Consider the following 20,351-nt stretch of genomic DNA (forward strand, 5'->3'; position numbering starts at 1 on the left):
TGCTTCTCCTGAGTATGGGGATACCACATGTGTGAGACTTTTTGGGAGGCTAGCCGCGCACGGGACCCCGAAAAACAAGCACCGCCTTCAGGCTTTCTAAGGGTGTAAATTTTTGAATTCACTCTTCACTGCCTATCACAGTTTCGGAGGCCATGGAATGCCCAGGTGGCACAAAACCCCCCCAAAACGACCCCATTTTGGAACGTAGACACCCAAAGCTATTTGCTGAGAGGTATAGTGAGTATTTTGCAGACCTCACTTTTTGTCACAAAGTTTTGAAAATAAAGATTTTTTTTTTTCTTGTCTGTCTTCATTTTCAAAAACAAATGAGAGCTGCAAAATACTCACCATGCCCCTCAGCAAATAGCCTCTCAGCATAGGGGTGTCTACTTTCCAAAATGGGGTCATTTGGGGGGGTTTTGTGCCACCTGGGCATTCCATGGCCTCTGAAACTGATAGGCAGTGAAGAGTGAAATCAAAAATTTACACCCTTAGAAATCCTGAAGGCGGTGATTGGTTTTCGGGGCCCCGTACGCGGTTAGGCTCCCAAAAAGTCCCACACATGTGGTATCCCCATACTCAGGAGAAGCTGCTAAATGTATTTTGGGGTGCAATTCCACATATGCCCATGGCCTGTGTGAGCAATATATCATTTAGTGACAACTTTGTGCAAAAAAAAAAAGTGTGTCACTTTCCCGCAACTTGTGTCAAAATATAAAATATTCCATGGACTCAACATGCCTCTCAGCAAATAGCTTGGGGTGTCTACTTTCCAAAATGGGGTCATTTGGGGGGGGGGGGGGTTGTGCCATCTGGGCATTTTATGGCCTTCAAAACTATGATAGGTAGTGAGGAGTGAAATCAAAAAATTACGCCCTTAGAAATCCTGAAGGCGGTGATTGGTTTTCGGGGCCCCGTACGCGGCTAGGCTCCCAAAAAGTCCCACACATGTGGTATCCCCGTACTCAGGAGAATCAGCTGAATGTATTTTGGGGTTCAATTCCACATATGCCCATGGCCTGCGTGAGCAATATATCATTTAGTGACAACTTTTTGTATTTTTTGTCATTATTCAATCACTTGGTACAAAAAAAAAAAAAAAATAATATTCAATGGGCTCAACATGCCTCTTAGAAATTTCCTTGGGGTTTCTACTTTCCAAAATGGGGTCATGGGGGGGGGGGGGGGGGGGGTTTGTACTGCCCTGCCATTTTAGCACCTCAAGAAATGACATAGGCAGTCAAACTAAAAGCTATGTAAATTACAGAAAATGTACCCTAGTTTGTAGATGCTATAACTTTTGCGCAAACCAATATACACGTATTGACATTTTTTTTTACCAAAGACATGTGGCCGAATACATTTTGGCCTAAATGTACGACTAAAATTGAGTTTATTGGATTTTTTTTTTATAACAAAGGAGTAGAAAATATCATTTTTTTTTCAAAATTTTCGGTCTTTTTCCGTTTATAGTGCAAAAAAAATAAAAACCGCAGAGGTGATCAAATAACATCAAAAGAAAGCTCTATTTGTGGGAAGAAAAGGACGCAAATTTTGTTTGGGTACAGCATTGCATGACCGCGCAATTAGCAGTTAAAGCGATGCAGTGCCAAATTGTAAAAAGTGCTCTGGTCAGGAAGGGGGTAAATCCTTCCGGGGCTGAAGTAGTTAAGCCAGTTGTGCGCAAATGATTTCCGAGACTCAACTCCACACTCTGAAGAATGATTTGATCAGATTCTGGATCCATGTCCTCATGAACCTCCTCTTTCCCTGAGAGGCCAGGATACGGGAGTCCACATGGCAAAGTTTTGCTCTGCTTTACACTGTTCATCCCTCCTTCCCCTTTCTTCTCTGGCACTCTCCCTTTGGGCCACAGTGTGGGGCATTTGACCCAGAGCAATCAAGGGGCCTCTCCTCACCCCCTTTCCTACTATTCCTACCCTCACCCCGCCCGCTTTTTTTCTTTGGTTTTCTCTTTTACAGAATATATCCTTCTGGTTTTCTAATTTTTATTTCTTTCTGTACTTAGTTATTTCATTTTAAATTAACTTGCAGTGTAGGCAGATAGTCTTATACTTAATCTGACCCTACTGTGAGGGTTCAGCACTGTGGTAGCTGGTACCACTTCCCTGAAGATCCTATTAGGTATTCCCATCTTTTTTTTTTTTTTTTTTTTTAATACAGTATTTAGGAATGTCTCCCTATAACTGGTGGGGATTGTTATTTACCATGTGACTGTCTACGTAAAGATTTCTGTGGACTTTATGGTTTATTGCCTTTCTGCATGTATCGTATACTAAACATTTTCCTTGTTCTTTAATAAAACATTTTTGGAAGAAAAAGTTTATAAATTAAATGACAAAAGATGATCTCGTTGTCAAGGTTATACCAGTCATCAACTTGGTGATCAAAACATCTGCTTAGTCCATTATTCTCAAATGAAAAATAAACTTCTAATCTAAATACTTTCTATTTTCAAATAAAAGTTGTGTTTAAAACACAGAAATATTGAGTGGCTCTTCATTTTAATACTCTGCAAGTGTTTTTCTACATAGGTAGCAGATGGATCCAGAGTGAGGCAGATTCAGTGCAGACATTTAGAGTATGCTATAAGTGATTTACCATACTTGTGCATGAAATCTAGATAAAAATTCAGAAATAAATCATTGTGCAACATTTTTGGAACTTTGTGTATTTTCTTTACTAGAACGTCAGGTATGTGTTATTACTGACTACTACAGCAAATCCCTAGTGAAAAGAAGTTGCAATGGAGAGCATTTGCTGTTTAGTTACACCTCTGAGTAGACCTTCTAAAACAGGTAAAGTTTACTAGCTGTTGTATTTCTCTATATGGAGAGAACCGTAGGAGCATTAAGAGATTAAGAGAGAATAATGTCAGCTTTACAAATATAGGTCCACTAGCAACTTGGGCTATTCTGCTGAATAAGTTTGTTCCCCCAAATATTTTTTTTTGGATTCAATCCTTACAGGCCAAGAATGCTTTCATTTTTGTAGACAATTTTGCCTTTTATGGCCACATATTCAATTAACTCCTGATGGCCTCCAAACTGATAAATCAGATGTTCCCACCTGAAAAGAAAAAAAGAAAACCTTTTATAAATTATTTCAGGTGAACTCTATGGAGATATAAAAGGACATTCATTTTTGCGGCTCTGTACAGATTATTAAATGTCATTTTAAATGCAAGCAGTATCAGCCACTTGCAGTCCCTTTACAGCCTGGCTGGAGTGTGAGAGCAAGATTAAGCACAAAGAGCCAATCAGTTCATATGCTGGCAAGGAGCATGTTAATAGGAGGAGGAAGCAGAGTAACAGGTAAGTGAGAGATGAGCTCATTGCTGTGCTGCTTCTATTTTCACTGTCCAGTTAGAAGCTGTTGGAGGGGCTCAAATAAAGTGGATGCTGGACATCACACTGAGGACATCTAGTGGCAGAAAAAAGTATTGCATCTCTGGACTAAATCTGAATATTACAGCAGAAGTTGGTTTTGTTATTTTAATATTCATTTTTCTTTTTATCTGGAGTTCTGTTTCAGGAAAAGATTGCCAAATCTTTAAAAAAAAAAAAAAAAAAAAAAAATGGGAAAACAAAGTTTGGCTTCAATAAAACACTTTCAAAATAAATACTTCAGATGTTTACCTTTTGGTTACACAATATGTATGGTGCATTATAGGGAGTTTTATACTATGTGTGTGAACTTCCACGCTTGTTTAAAAGCTGAAATCCAGGCATAAAAACTGTAAATAAAATATATTCCTCAATAGCCACAAATGATATAAGGCCAGATTCAAATTGCTCCGACATGGAAGTCGGACGACTTCCGGTCAGACTTTACCCTACGACTTCATGTCCGACTCCCATGCTACTTCAACGAACGGGATCTGACTTTGATCCGACCATACCAGGCCTTTGAGTCTGTTATGAATCTTGAGGGGGGAACCCCACGCCAAAATTAAAACACACTGGTGTGAGCCCCCCTATGACCATACCAAACCCTCCAGTTTGGTATGGGTTTTGAAAGGAAACCCCCATGGCAAGAAAAAAAAAAAAAAAAACCACACGGTATGGGGTCTCCCCCACCTGGACCATACCAGGCCTCATGCCCTCGACATGGGGGGGCACGGGGGGCTCTGAACCCCCCCAACCCCAAAGCACCTTGTTCCCATTAAGGGAACTGGGGGGTGGGTGGCTTATCAGAATCTGGAAGAGTGAGAGCTAGCAGAGGGAGAAGAAATTAAACAGAGGGAGAAGAATCAGAGGAAGAAGACACGCTGGAGCTAGGACAGGGGCGACATTCCTCATTTTTAATAAAAAAGGACTGTCAAAAATCTGTGTACTGTTTTAATTTTTTTGGACACTTTTTTGGGTGCATGAGCATGGGGTACAATGTACCCCATACTCATTCACAGAGGGGGGGGGGGCAGGATAACCCCCCCCCCTTTTCTGACCTGCCGGGCTGCGTGCTCAGATAAGGGCCTGGTATGGATTTTGGGGGGCCCATCCTGTTTTTTGGCGTGGGGTTTCCCCTCAAACCACCTATTTCTTGTACACAAATGTTGACACTGATGAATATTTTATATTATTAAATCAGCGCTGTAATATTTATTTTGTTATTAAAGCCCAATATTATCATGCAAGAGTAGTAGTGACATCCTCACTATGTTGCACAGTCTGTGTAGGAACCTGAGCTGTGAGAGAGATTTGGTAGGTCCACTCATTACAAGCTGCCCACAAAGAACTACAAAGAGCGGATACAAGACCAGACCAGTCACTATACACAGAGTGTGTAGCAGTGGCTGGTCTTCATCAAAGGAAGTTCCTGCATAGACTCAAAGTGCAGGAGTTGGATTAATGCACAGATCTGGTAAAAACAAAAAAAACAAAAAAAACAAAAAAAAAAAAAAAACACAACACAGAAAAGGACACCAGGATTAAAGTAATATTAAACATGCTTTTTGTACTTCACCAATATTTGTTAAGCCTGGTGTTTAGTTTTAAGGGAAAACTATAGTGCAGGGATATGCAATTAGCAGACCTCCAGCTGTTGCAGAACTACAAGTCCCATGAGGCATAGCAAGACTGACAGCCACAAGCATAACACCCAGAGGCATGATGGGACTTGTAGTTTTGCAACAGCTGGAGGTCCGCTAATTGCATATACCTGCTATAGTGTATAGGTTAAGACATCCTTGTAATCTTTACCCCGTACTTTTTTTTTTTTTGTTTTTTAACTTCCCATTAAATATTTGGAATTTGTCTTAGAGACAGGCTCTGTATTTCAATGATAAATCTCAGCCTGAGGCTATACGGTTTCCAGTCAGTCCAACGTGTCTGATAGATTTAATTTGGGAGCGGAATAGTAAGGTTCCACTATGCAGCATCACTAGAAACCCTTGCATATGATAAACGGGCAGGGAGGTCACACTGAATCTAGAAGGCTTCATGAGCAAGGGTCTTAGACAGCACAGCCTGCACAATGTACTGTATGTATATATTTATTTGTAAAACTTTATGGAGAAACAGTGTTTAAAACATTACAGTATTAATATTAGAACGTTCTCTGAATGTCACAGGTTTGTCCTCAAAGGTTAGCTCAAACCCTCTCCTATTTTTTTCCCCTGGATTCCACCCTTTTCTCCCTCTTCTCCTTCTCTTTCTTATTCCATTTCCCCCTTACCATATCCGAATGTGCCGATCGCAGGATTTAGCACACATTACCCTTAGTTATGGGTTCCTGTGCTTAAATTATGTGAGGTACATTCTTATCATGGTACATTATTTTGGTTTATGTTACAACCTATTTTTGATACATGGTTTGTACTGTACAACTTACTTATTGAGATGAATATATGGACCTTCTGCTATGTTCTTTTATCTTGATATACAATAAAACATATTTGACTCTAAAACATTACAGTATATAGGGACCGTGCCTTACGCCGACATGTCCTTTGTTTTGTTTGTGCTTTTTGGTATTTGACAAGTTTCTCCTAAGCCCAAGAACATGGTTTGATTCTGCCTGCCACTGTTGGGTGTTCTTCAGTGGACAAAGTAAGAAGATACACTGTATAGAGTAATGCATATTTATTCTGCCCTAGCCAATTACTGGGAAGTTTATGCCACTGGGAATTGGATAAGTATTTGGAGAGACGTTCTAGAAGGGTCCTTGTTTCCTAGCCTCTGGTAATGAGATGTGTGCAGCAAGGTCCAGTCCTACCCCACCAGGAAACTGCTTGGGGAAGGTGTAGCCCCAAAATAGCCTAGACTTTGCCTTCCAGGCCCTTGCTTGGAGAAGGGAACCAAGAAGAGTGGTTGTTCTCCGATCTGTCCTTCTCGACCTAGAGTGTCCCAAGCTGTCCTGTGGCAATGACCAAAAAAGCTGAAAAGGTAACCACCCATCGACTTTACATTAGCCCGTATTAGAGGCATAAAGAGTCTTACAAATGACATGTGGCAGGGGTCAAAAGATATTGGAAGAAAGTTGTCCATCTGGGTCTGAGTAGAGAAGTCCACTGTGTGGAAAGGAATTTTAGCTGCCATCTTTGGGTATCCTGTACCCCTAACCCTCTCTACCCAAGATAATTGAGCCAATAAATTAAAGATATTGAATTCTGTCGCCAGTAGGCGGGCATTTTGGATACAGCTACAGGGCAGGCCACCAGTAAGGAAAGCAAGAGAAGCAACTCCTAAGGGGGCCAATACAACAATTATTATGCACTGAAAGAAAGGTTTTACATTAAAAGAGTTTCAGGATGAAAGTGGTATCTAGGCAAGTTAAGTAAAATTACTGCCTGCCCGGGGATGCATGGAACACCTAAGCATCACCGTGCAGGTAAACACGGCCTTCCATGGGTGTACGCTTTAGTATGCCCCATGTGAACAATTCCTAACAAAAATATAGCAGTGAGTTCATTAAAACAGTCAAATTATTCCTGTGAAAGATAATCAGTATGGTAGACAGCTGAAACATACCTTGGGGCATTTATAACAACAACATCGCCTTGTTTTCCAACTTCAAGAGAACCATGTGTATGAGATTCTCCCAGGGAGTATGCAGCATTAATTGTAGAAGCAGCAAGGGCTTCTTTCAGAGACATTCTCATATTGACACAAGCCAAGTGCATCACCATAGGCTGAAAGCAACAAGAAAACATCACTTATAAATTTGCTACTGCTACAGCAAACAATATAAATCAGCCACAAGAGACTTACCCTAGGTTCACACCTATGCATTTATTAGTGTGTTTTGCAGTTTAACCAAAAATATGTAGATGAACATTTAATAATTGGCCTAAACTGATGAATAAAATTTGTTTTTGTTTTTTTTTCGATATGCATTATAGCAAAAAGAAAAAAAAAATTTATATTTTTTTTTCTCAAAATTGACGCTCTTTGTTTATAGCGCAAAAAATAAAAACCGCATATGTGAAAAATATCAAATATCATCATAAGAAAGTGCTATTTGTGGGAGAGAAAAAAAAAAAAAGGAAGGAAGCCAATTTTGTTTGGGTACAGCGTTGCATGGCCTGCGCATTTGTCAGTTAAAGCGACGCAGTGCCGTTTCGCAAAAAATGGCCTGGTCATTAAGGGGGTAAAACCTTCCGGGGATGAAGTGGTTAAGTACCACTTAGCTGGTTGCTAAGCAGGGAGGGGCGCTGCCTCCCCGCTGACTGTAAATATATAAATATAATAATAAATAAATAAAAAAAATGACCCCCCCTTCAAGTCCATACCAGACCCTTATCTGACCATGCAGCTCTGCAGGTCAGGAAAGGGAGGGAACAAGCGAGCGAGCGCATGCCCCCTATGTTGAGGGCATGCGGCCTGGTATAGTTAAATCGGAGTTCCAGTCAGAAAACAAAAAAACATTAAGCTGCATTCAATACAAGGAACAACCTTTGGAAAAAAAACATTTTTACTCACCTTTTCAGGTCTGTTGCTAGGGGGTCCCTCGTAATCTGCCTCTTCCTCTACAAGGCGCCTGATGTAATTTCCCTCGGCACCCGTGCTCGCTAGTGCTCCTGGGAGAGGTCTCATCATTTCCCAGGAGTCACTGCGCAGCACTGAGGGCTTCGTTGCCATCACAACGGGGGCGGGCACTTCCGACGCCCGTTGTGATGGCAACGTCAGAAGTGTACACCCCATGCGTGAGAACGGCGGTGGAATAACGATGGTTAACATTAGAAGATAGAAAGAGAATGATTTAAAAAAAAAAAAAAAAAAAAAAATCATATATGTGGTTGGAACTCTGCTTTATGGGGGGGGGGGGGGGGGGGTGCTCGCTCGTCCCTTTCCTGACCTGCCGGGCTGCATGCCGGCAATTTATTTTCTTTTTTACATTCAGCTGTCAGCAGGGAACCGCTGATGACTCAGTTAAGGACGTGGCGGCCGGCTTCTTGGCCCCTCCTTAGCAACCAGCTATATACAGTGTGTAAAAACACAAGACGCACTGCAAAACATGCCTGAAAAACACATCAAGTGCAGTCGCATAGGTGTGAACTTAGCCTTAGACGGCATTTCTGTAAATACTCAATTACACAAGTGCTTATAGTGTATTCGATTTGGATACAGCAGGGAAGCGTTAGAACTTATGTCAGATTTTTATTGCTGTGTGTTTCTGCTGGGAAAAGAAAATCACCATCCATACTCGTTCTGGTGACTACTGTCACCATAATAAAAGTAAAGGGGAAATCTTGTGGTGCTGGTGACAATGGTCTAAGAGGAGATATTACTAACTTTTGAGAGATTTCCTTCCACTTCCTGTTGTGTTTACAGTAAGTGAAATCTCACTTGTAGGACAAAGATAACAAAAAGTCCTGAACAAGTATTTTACCCACTATATCCAAAATGTAAAAAGATTGATTTTCACCAGTTTTTCTGGTTTACTTCACATTGCTGTTCGCCATATTGAATAAGGATTAACAACCCAACAGAAAGTATGACTGAACCCATTTTCTTATTACAGTTACATACTATGCCAGCTAATAGACCCATTTATTTCCTTACTATTGGAAGAGTTTACCCACTTCAGCTCCAGGACTTTTTCTAGCAAAAAATACAGATTTTTTCTGTATTTTATTTCACACAGTATTTTGCGCAGTGGTTTTTCAAATGCAATAACAAAAATAACCCCCCCCCCCCCCCAAAAAAAACATAACCCACTTTTTTGTAAAATATAAAAGATGGTACACCGAGTAAATAGATTCAAAACATGTCACGCTGTAAATTACAAAGCATGTAAAATTTTACTGTCTATAGGTGATGCTTTAAAAGTCTTTTGTTGGAATGATTGCCCATGACCTGAGGTTCATGGCAATACTTCACACATGTGGGAAGAATGCTGTTTGAGTGCGGAACTGACGCATGGTGTGACGAGGGCACTTTACATTTTCTTTTTTAAATTATTAATGCATTTAAAAATGTATCGGATCTCCCATTTAGAGGGGAGAAGTCTAAACAAACCATGGAAGGCAGCTATAACACACCCCCTCCCTCTGCTTGTGATAGTAATCATGCGGTTCGTTAGCCACTCCGATTGTTATTACAAGAGAGCTGACTGCCGAGAAAACAAAACACATTGTACTGGGATGATGCCTGCAGAGGGGATGGACATTCTCACCGTACGGCGGGGTGTCATGCAGGAATGCTTGCTGGAAGGTGCTGGTGGTGGACACCAGTAACCACATCCCTGGGTTGCTGAAGCTGTTACCCTGTTACCACGCAAACTTTTTATCTGATTTGTGATCACTATTTTTACCCATTTTTACCTGATGTTTGTGAAGCATTCCGTTTTGTCTTTGATGGTTTCCAATAAACCTTTTTTGCTGGTTCATGCACCATGTGGAGATTTTTTTTTCCCTTACATGGATCCCATCTGATGTGGTGAGAGCTGCACTTTCCAGTCACCTGTGTGCTATAAGAGGGGAATCCATCCATCCGAGGATTCAAAAACCATCCCGTTTCCAAGGCTGCCTCGGATGTGGTTACTGGTGTCCACCACCAGCACCTTCCAGCAAGCATTCCTAGGATCGATAGATCCATAAGCCTGCATGACACCCCACCGTACGGTGAGAGTGTCCATCCCCTCTGGTAAGCGCATTTACCCCTTCATTTTCGTATGGACTCCGAATACATGAAGATTATCTGCTTGACCTAAGAATTCACATGTGTTTTTTTCTGTTATGTATGTCACAGTGCCTTTGCTAATAAGTTTATATTACACTATGGACATTACTCCTAACAACTGGGATTTGTGCCTCCATGCTAATTGTGATCTTTAATATACATGTTTGATGGACACCAGTGGTGTATTTAGGTTTTGTGCTGCCCTAGGCCTGACTAAACTCATGCACCCCCTAATTTAAATATGGCCCACACCTTCCTGTCAAGGCCACACCCCTGCCTGTTTAAGACCTGCTTTATCTGCAAACCACACCCCTGCCTCTTTATGCTCCACCTTTTACTCAGAGCTCCACCTCTTAATCTCTGTACATTAGCACACACAATCACACACCATTCTCTCAATACTTACATCAATCACTCATCAAGAACCGTCAGTGCAGCCTCATCAATGGCACCTTCCGTTTTATGGGGGTGCAAGTTGTCCCCCCCCCCCCCCGTCCAAGTACTGCCCATAATAGTAGCAAGTGCCACGCTACAGCAGCTTGTCTGCCTAGGCCAAGACACGGCACTGGCTGGCACTTGAACAACCTGGTTTTAGCATTTTATAGTCAGTTTACAACAGCAAATGTGTAAACACATTGCACTTCAGAATCTAATGTCTGAAGCACTGAGCATGTCACATTGGTGGGCAATTGCTGTAATATTGGTATAAAAACAATATGCAACTATTCATACGCAAGAAACTTGCACAACAGCTGCCATTTCACAAGAGCACTTACCATGGAGTAACAGTATGCATTGGGATTAAAGTCGCTTCCAAGAGATACAATGACCCCAGCACTGAGCATGTCTCTAGCTCGAGGTTGTTTGAGTCTTAGAAAGGAGAAAAATAGGAGTTTTTCATTAATATTTAGACTACACAAAATACAACTGAATGTAGCTCTGGGCTTGGCAGGGGGAGGGGAGGATGGACCGTACCCTATGTCGTGCTTAACCCGCACTTGGCAAATGAATCAAATTGAAATGTGAGGTAGTAGAAAGCCTGACTGCAGCACTCACCAATATTCACACATGAATATTGAAAGACAACTAAAAAAATAAAAATAAATTAGTGTTGCACTGTTAGGAAAACCTCTAATTCAATATATAGTGTATACCAGGGGTAGGCAACTCGTGGCACACAAAGCCTCTTTGCCGACACTCGACTCACTCCCCATCAGCAGAGCAGTGCAGGGAAGTATCAGTGCAACACTAATGCATTCCAATTTCAGAATTCCCCACACAGCACCTGCACTGAGGGGGAGGCCCTGCACCCCCACATATTGTAAAAGATGGGAAACATTGTTCGGTTCTCTAACTTTGCTGTAGCCGCGATCGTCAGCTTTTGTGATGGGGAAGAGATTGGGTGCAGTTCTGCTAAGGGGGGGGGCCCTGTTTCCAGGAAGAGGACTGTCATCGGCCACTGATGAAGCCAATTCTAGTCCTGCTAGCCCCGCCCACCATCTGGAGGAAGCTGTCTCGCTTGGTTGCCACCATCAATCTCAAAGAAGGGATTTCACTGTGATTGAGAAAACCACAATCAGATGACAGTTTGTGGAATTACTGCTGAGCTTCTGGGAACTTTGTTGAAATGATTACTGAACCTTTGTGTCACTTACTACTGAACCCCGGCACTGTGTCCCTTTAAGCCACAGCCAGTATTCAGTGCAATGTAAATCACACCCAACTGTCCCTGTGGCGCGGAGCGCCACTTTTCCTCAGCTGCGGGGGCCCCAACTTATGATACTGCACATAGGCCCAAGGCTTTCGGCTGAATCCACACGTGTTAAGAGTGATCTGAGATGTGAAGGTGCATGAATTGGGGCTGATCTGAGGCGTGTGAGTGCAGGATGTTAATTTCTCATTACTAAAGTAGTTTACTGCATTTACTTTATAAAAAAATCCTTTTCGTAATTGAGTGTGAAGTTGACATTTTTTGTTATAAAAATCGACACACTCTTTTTTCTTCAAATTTCTTTGAAAACATTTTTTTTTTTTTTTTTTTTTTTTTTTTTTTGGCGAAAAAATTTATATACGCTTCTACAAACAAAATATCAAAGTTCACCAAAAGTGTGCAAAATCCTCATGCAGCTGCTGTGGGCCAACCAAGTGAATATAATGCCACTTACCAGATCCTTGGACCCCACAACTCAAGAGGGGTCTAAATTAGCACTTAGATGGATGGATGGCTCTAGCACTCACATCTCAGCAAGCCTCAAGCCTTAATGTCTCATGAATGGCATGCTCCAAAAGTGGTCACTGGATCTCTTCTCGTATACCAGTCTCAGAAGCAAAAACACGTACCAGATAAAGAGCAAGGAAATTTCATAGTGAAGTACAGTTTAACCTCTTGCCAAACAGCCACCGTCATTCTACTGCAGCAGGTCGGCTCTCCTGTGCAAACTGCCGTAGGTGTACGTCGGGCTTTGCACAGGAGATAGCAGGCACGCCGCAGGTTTGTGCCCGTAGGCTCGATGTCCACCAGCGACATGTACATGTCGCGGTGTACAGAGGCAGAACAGGAAACTACCCATGTAAACAAGGCATTTCAAAGTTCTGTCAGATGACATGTCAGATCTTCTGTTCCCAGTGATCGGGAACAGCGATCTCCATCATGTCCCTGGTAGCCTATCCCCCCTGTAGTTAGAACACACCCAACCCCTTGATTGCTCCCTAGTGTTAACCCCTTCCCTGCCAGTGTCATTTTAACATTGATCAGTGCATTTTCATAGCACTAATCGATGTAAAGTCATTGGTCCCCAAAAAGTGTAGTTTGGGGTCAGCTTTGTCCACCGCAATGTCGCAGTCACGCTAAAAATTGCAGATCGCCACCATTACCAGTAAGCAATAAAAAAAGAAATAGAAGTCCCTAAATCTATCCCATAGCTTGGTTTGCGCAAAAGTTATAGCGTCTACAATCAATATACATCTATTGCGATTTTTTTTAACCAAAAATATGTACAAGAATATATATTGGTCTAAACTGATGAATACATTTTTGTATATTTTTTTTGGATATGCATTATAGCAGAAAAATAAAACAATTTTTAATTTTTTTTCAAAATTGTCATTTTTTTTCTGGTCTATAATGCAAAAAATAAAAACTGCAGAGATGATCAAATACAACCAAAAGAAAGCTCTATTTGTGAGGAAAAAAAAAAAGTAAATTTTGTTTGGGTACAGCTTCGCACAACTGCGACGCAGTGCCTTATCGCAAAAAAATGGCCTAGTCAATAAGGGGGGGGGGCAAATTCTTCCGGGGCTGAAGTGGTTAAAAAAAAAAAAAAAAACACACACATTTAACCAACCAAGTGGGTACTCATAAAAACAGATAGTATGACAAGCATATCACACAGCGTTGCCGACTCCCTGGGCAGGCATGATAACGTCACAGCTAAACTCTGCCCTATGCACGTTATGTCCAACAGAACGTCTTCCAGAGTTACTTTTGGGGTATGCCATTTACATGAGAGAGGCTTGCTGAGGTGTGAGGAAGAGAGCTAGAGCAATTCATCTATGCAGGATTTCTCATCTTTCAAATGCCGATTTCGATTTCTTGAGTCGTGAGGGTCTAAAGATCTGGTAAGCAGCAATATAATCACTTGGTGGTTGGTACACAGCAGCTGCATGAAGATTTTGCACACTTTTGGTAGACTTTGATATTTCATTTGTATGACTTTTTTGGATTGGTTTGTTATACACTATATTGAATTAGAAGTTTTCCCGACAGCGCAAAACATTTTTTCTTCTTTCGGTGGACTGTTCCTTGATTAGCTGTTGCTACAGCTGAAGAGGACCTGCTCCTAGTAGCCCTGGGAAAGGAGGACTTCTGGATTGGCTGCTGGTCATATTTGGACCCTCTCAACATTGGAAGAAGCAGGAGATTCATGTGGGATTTGATTATAGGGCTCTGGGACCCATTTAGAGTGCCCTGGGATCAGCGTTAAGTTTGACGTCAAAGTTAAATTTAGTTTTAGCCATGCTCGACTAAAATTTCATTTAAAGTTTTAGTCATATTTTAGTCATCCGAATTGTTTTAGTCGTATTTTAGTTGTCTAAAAATCTCCAGTACTATGGCAGGCTGTATTGTCTGAGAGATACAGGCTCCCTCTGCCTGCCTACTAGGAGTTCTGGAACAATGCCCTGCAAACCACAGTCCAAAATGCTTTAAAAACTTGTAAAAAGCTGAAAAAAAAAAAAAAAAAAGCCAGTAAAACGATATGCTCAGGTGTGAGTGGAGCCTTAATAGCAGGTTATTAAATTTTTACTCCAGAAGTATATAAGGAGTTTGGAAATAGAGAAATGCTTAAAGCGGACCTTCAATCATTTTTTCCATCTTACCAGCTATTAAATCTTCTGCTCTTGTGGTTTTAACTTTGGATAGTAAAACTTTTTTTCTGCCAGTAAATACCTTATACAGCCCATTTCCTCTTTCCTGTCTGGTAACAAGCCTAAGTTTTTTTTTTTTTTTACATCATGCACAGCTTTCTCTCTCTGGTGAGAGCTTGCTAGGAAGGGAGGGGGGATGAGTCATAAGACAGCCAATGTGAGCTGCAGAGCTGGGAGGTGTGTGTGTGTGTGTGTGTGTGTGTGCGTGTGTGTGTGTGTGTGTGAGTGAGTGAAACCAGGAAGTGAACAGGCAGCAGCTTCAGCTGCCCACAGTTATTATGGCTGCAGCCAGACTTAGTGGAGGGGGATTTATGCAGCATATTTGGCAAGTACAGAATCACAGTATACAGTATCTCACAAGAGTGAGTACACCCCTCACATTTTTGTAAATATATTATATCTTTTCAAGTGACAACACTAAAGAATTGACACTTTGCTACAATGTAAAGTAGTTTGTGTACAATGCCTTCGCCACATTTACAGGACTCACGGTTAACTGGTTCAAGTCTCTACTGTTCCCGATAGATCCAAGCAGCTAAGACAACAGCCCCCCTGGATACTCCTTTACAGTGGGTGGATATCTTTAAATATCTAGGGGTTATGGTCTCCTCCCAGGCCTCTGATTTCCTTTCCTTAAATCTAGTTAGTTTTACTCGAGGTAAAGGTCAAACTAAAAAGGCATAGGAGAATTTACCATTGTCCCTGTTGGAACGCATCAATCTAATCAAAATGAAAAATTATCCCCAAGCTCATCTACCCATTACGGAATTCTCCACAAGCCTTTTTAAAAAAGTTGAACCAAATTCTCATCCTTTCTTTGGGGTCCCAAGCCGCCCAGATACAAACGGAGCACTTTGATGCGACCACGTACACAGGGTGGTATGGCCTTTCCCAATTGCTACAAATATTTTTTTGGCTACTCAAGTGGTGACCGAGTCCTGATTTGTTCATATCATCCACAATGCTGGAGGCTGCAGTGGTCGGGTCCGTGGAGGCGCTTAAATTCTTGGTTTACAGAGGACCACGAGTCCCCTATGACCTGACCCCTTCCATGCTTACTACTCTGCGGGCTTGGAGGGTGGGACTGGCTGGTGAGGGTTATTAAAAACACAGCTATTTCCACTAACGCACCGATTTGGCTGAATCCCAACTTGTCACACATCTACTAGATATCTGACAACTATGCTTGGGCCAAGTATGGGTATTAACCTCGCAAGCAGCATCACACCAGTCCTTAATCCCCTTATCTCAACTTTCCTCTGCATATAAATATGCCCATTATAATTTTTGTCATCTACAACTTTCTCATGCTTTTTCAGCACAATTTTCCCAATCCTCCTGCACGGTTGTCCAGTCGGGGTTGGAATAAACACTCTGAACAGAGTGGTGAGAAGCCCACTGCACACCTATATTCACATCTAATATTTGCGTCACTGCGTCTAGCGAGGCTCAGGGCTTGCTGGCAACGCGACATTCCTGCACCTGATAACGATGACTGGGATGTTTGGGATTTGCCTTTCAGATCTTTGGTCTCAATACGTGACCGTCTTGTGCAATTTCAAATTGTACATAGAGCATATTTCACACCTCATAGGCTTTACGCGATGAACACATATTTCACCGGAATGCTGGTGGTGTGGTAGCTCACCAGATTTTTCACACAACTTTTACCACTGTCCCAGGGTCAGGAAATATTGGTTAGAGGTTCTGGCTCTGATAGATCTGGTCGTCTGTACTGTTTGCAGCATTGTTGTGCATAATCTTTATAAGAGGCTTCCTTCTGGGACGACAGCCATGCAGACCAATGTGATGCAGTGTGCGGCGTACAGTCTGAGCACTGACAGGCTGACCTCTGCAGCAATGCTGGGAGCACTCATAAGTATATTTCCCAAAGACAATCTCTGTATATGACACTGAGCCCCTGCACTCAACTTCTTTTGTCAACCATGGAGAGGCCTGTTTTGAGTGTAACCTGTCCTGTTAAACCGCTGTATGGTTTTGGCCATCATGCTGCAGCTCAGTTTCAGGGTCTTGGCATTCTTCTTATAGCCTAGGCCATCTTTTTTTCAGATCCTCAGAGTTCTTTGCCATAAGGTGCCATGTTGAACTTCCAGTGACCAGTATGAGAGAATGATAGAGATAACACCAAATTTAACACACCTGCTCTCCATTCATAGCTGAGACCTTGTAACACTAAACAAGTCACATGACACTGGGGAGGGGAAAATGGCTAATTGAGCCAAATTTGGATATTTTCACTTAGGGGTGTACTCACTTTTGTTGCCAGCGGTTTTGACATGAATGGCTGTGTGTTATTTTGAGGGGACAGCACCTTTACACTGTTCTACAAGCTGTACGCTCACTACTTTACATTGTAGCAAAGTGTCATTTCTTCAGTGTTGTCACATGAAAGGGGGTGTAATCACTTTTGTGAATATATATAAATAAGTGGTTGCAGAATGGCAAAGATGTTTTTATTACACATTGTGTGAGCAGACTGCAGTTCCTCTTTAAAGTGGAGGTCCACCCTAAAAAAAAAAAAAATTTGCATTAAAAAAATTTTTTGACTCACCTGAAATGGCTGTTGCTAGGCAGTCTTCCTAATCTGCCTCTTCCAACGCTGCGGTGATCTTCAGTCTTCTCCTCCCGGCGTTGTCTTCTGGGGAACGGGGCGCGGTGTGTTATGGGAACTGTGTGTGTCCCACAACGCATCGCTTCCCATTCACAAAGCGCTGCGCGACTCGTGCATGCGCAGTAGGAAACGGGCAGTGAAGCCGTAAGGCTCCACTGCCTGTTTCCCTTAGTTAGGATGGCAGTGCCGGAACCCGAGAGCCGAAGGACGGGTCGGCCTCGGGCGGCCGACATCGCGGGCACCCAGGACAGGTAAGTGTGCTTATTTAAAGTCAGCAGCTACAGTGTTTGTAGCTACAGACTTTAATTTTTTTTTTTCCCGGCCGGAACCCCGCTTTAAATAATGCATTACAATTTAACTAAACCCATTCGATTTTAGTTTCCTAAAATGTACTGGAGATTTAAATCTCCAGTGCAGACTAAATTAAAAATTTGAATTGATTTTCATCATAGTTTTCATCAATTGACTTAATTCTATTTTTGTTTAATTTTTGTCACTGAAAACAATAACTGTGCTGACAATAACTGTGGCAAATATGTTTTCATTGGCAAAATTAACACTGCTTGGGACCCAGGACTAGAGAACATAGTGCCCTGTGAGTGCGTTGTAAGTGGAGAACAGGACTGAGGGCTCACAGACTACTGCTATACAGATCCTGGTTAGAGTTTCCTTTTGGTTTATGAGAGCAAAGAGTGGGCTGCAGTAGCGGCCCGTACATTGTGGGCGCACGGGCGGCGCCCCCCCTATCCCTGCTGCAGCCCCCTCATCCATACGCCCGGCCCCTTTAAGGATGCATGGATTCCTATGGTGGGGGTGGGAGGGGGTGTATTTTTTTATCACCCGATTAGAGCCATAGGCTTCAAAAAAGGGTGGGCTTGGGGCACAGAGAGTGCGCCCTGATCCCACCCAATTGTGTGACAATAGCGAATGAGAGACCTGTTTCCCGACTGGCCAAAGCGCCAGACATCCCTATTGGATGCTCAGCACTTTGGCAGAACTGGGACGGGGAAGCGAGAGGAGACGCCGGAGAAGATGACAAGGTAAGCGCCGATCCATCCGCAGGTGGGGGGGGTTTGTTGTGTCCTGCGATCCGATCCATCCGTGGGGGGGGGGGGTTGTGTCCCGCGATCCGAAGCTGATCCATCTACGGGGGGGGGGGGGTTGTTTGTGTCAGTGTTGTGTCCAACGGTCTATCCTCGGGTGGGGATGTGAGAGAGGGGTGTCTGGCAGCATTTGATGTGCACAGTGGCAGCATCTGATGATTTTTTTTTTTTTTTTCAAAATTTTTTTGCCCCCCCCCCCCAACAACTTTGAGCACCAGCCACCACTGGGCTGTTGCCTGGGCTATGTGCTAGTGAGCTCAGGAATACACATGTACAGTAGACTGTTACTGAACTGTGCTAAAGGAGGAAAGCTGCAAGAGGACTTTCTACCTAGAGCCCAGACAGAGTGAGGGGCTAAACGGTTTGTTATTGGGAGGTGCTGACCATGTGCTGCTGCCAGAGGATCTGTTCTGCCAGAAGAAGTGTGCGGGGATCGGACTGCTCTGATATTACCACAGCACGTTAACACACAGGTATATGTTGGTTGCGATGCATTTGCGGCTATATATATTTTTTATGGCACCAGCAGGCCAAATATATGAGTTAAATTCTGGATAATCTCAGAAGCATCCTATACTGATCTAATTGACACAGGCCCAAAACCCATGGACACCGGCCCTTATGCACTTTATTTCTGAAATTGCTGAGAGATTTAAATGGGCCCAAATGTTCTTAGCTTAGAGGGCTATAAGAAATCTACTAGCAGAATACTAGTATTAGATATATATGCATCCAAACTGTTGACCTACCCAATACTCTGTTAGCAGAGAACCATGCATCAGGTAATGTATAGGACAATGGTTTAGCTTGATGAGGTATAGCCGATTCTTGACTTGTCAACCTAAAATAATTCTGTATAAATCTGCTTTATGCAATCAATTTGCCAATAAGTGTCACACATGCTGACATTTTTATGTCAAATCTGGTAGAGAGAACTAAAAAAAAACCCAATATATTACCTTAGAATGTAGGCAGTTGTTGGCAACAAAATGGCAGAACACTTGGCTGCAGCCATTGCAGCGATTCCTTTATCACTTATTTCTTCTAGGTGACTCACAGCATGCGCTCCCAATTCTGCACCCAGCTTAAAATGGGGGAAAAAAAAAAAAAAAGTCAAACTAATAAAAATCCATGATGATTTAAAAATATTCATCTAATGTTCTGTCTTTATATAGAATGCAGATTGCATATGCCAATTGTGACCATTACATTTTATTTTCTGATTTTTTTATTGAAGTGATCTTGAACTCAAAAAGTGAAGGTCTGCTCTGTTATAGGGAACAGCGAGAAATGTCAAAGTGTACTTTTTATTTGATGAGAATGGGGTAGGAAACAGTTTACTATGCACGTTTACTGGAATCAACCCTCCATAATTCCCTCCTGCAGCAGCTGAAAGCAGATGGGAGAGGAAGGAGAAGTCAGATTTCAGATGCAGTACTACACAAGATTGGCTACAATAAATGCCACCCCACCACCCCTCCTGTCCAAGTTTCCCTTCTGTTGTCAGCGCACCCCCCCCCCGTTGAACTAATGGAGCCATGCTTCTGTGTGTTGAACTACCTCACCTGGAGATGTAGCCCCAGGGCCCTTGGTAGTAGCTGACTACATCTGAAAAACAACTCTGGGGTGCTTGGCTCCCATGCCCCATCTTACTATGCTTGGAGTTTTGAATCATTTGCAAATTAGTTTAAACCCTAGTGTATGGGTGGTTTCATTTAACTTACAATCTGCACAGAACAAAAAAAAAAAAAAAAAAAAAAAAAAAAAAAAAGTAAAACCAGAATTTAATAAAAGTTTGTTGCAATTTAAATAGTCAGGAAGTTATCACCATTTTCCAGTAAATCTTTGACTTGGAGTAAATACAGGTTCTTTGAAGCTACCTACACTTAGGCTCGGTTTACATATATGCAAATTCGATGCGTTTTGATCTGCATAATATGTGAACTGAACGGCTTTTAATGGAGCCGGTTCACCTATGTCCGAGATGGCCGGAGCCAATCACTTGTGCTGCTGTGCAAAAAGCATGCTGATAGGAGGAGCGATAAG

General features: G+C 42.3%; 1 protein-coding gene across 1 annotated transcript in view; it reads right to left on the reverse strand.

Annotated features, from left to right (window-relative positions):
* Positions 1 to 2,156: 2,156 nt before the first annotated feature.
* The window catches only part of AMDHD1 (amidohydrolase domain containing 1), a 46,197-nt gene continuing 28,002 nt past the window's right edge, over positions 2,157 to 20,351 (reverse strand). Inside the window, exons 6-9 of the mRNA XM_073620151.1 lie at positions 19,265 to 19,389; positions 10,922 to 11,015; positions 6,993 to 7,153; positions 2,157 to 3,090 (exon numbers count right to left, since the gene is read on the reverse strand). Of these exons, the coding sequence (XP_073476252.1) occupies positions 2,985 to 3,090; positions 6,993 to 7,153; positions 10,922 to 11,015; positions 19,265 to 19,389 (486 nt within the window). The 3' untranslated portion in view covers positions 2,157 to 2,984. The remainder of the gene's footprint in view (positions 3,091 to 6,992; positions 7,154 to 10,921; positions 11,016 to 19,264; positions 19,390 to 20,351) is intronic.

The sequence above is a fragment of the Aquarana catesbeiana genome, linkage group LG03 (genome assembly GCF_042186555.1).
Source record: "Aquarana catesbeiana isolate 2022-GZ linkage group LG03, ASM4218655v1, whole genome shotgun sequence".
NCBI classification, from domain to species: Eukaryota; Metazoa; Chordata; class Amphibia; order Anura; family Ranidae; genus Aquarana; species Aquarana catesbeiana.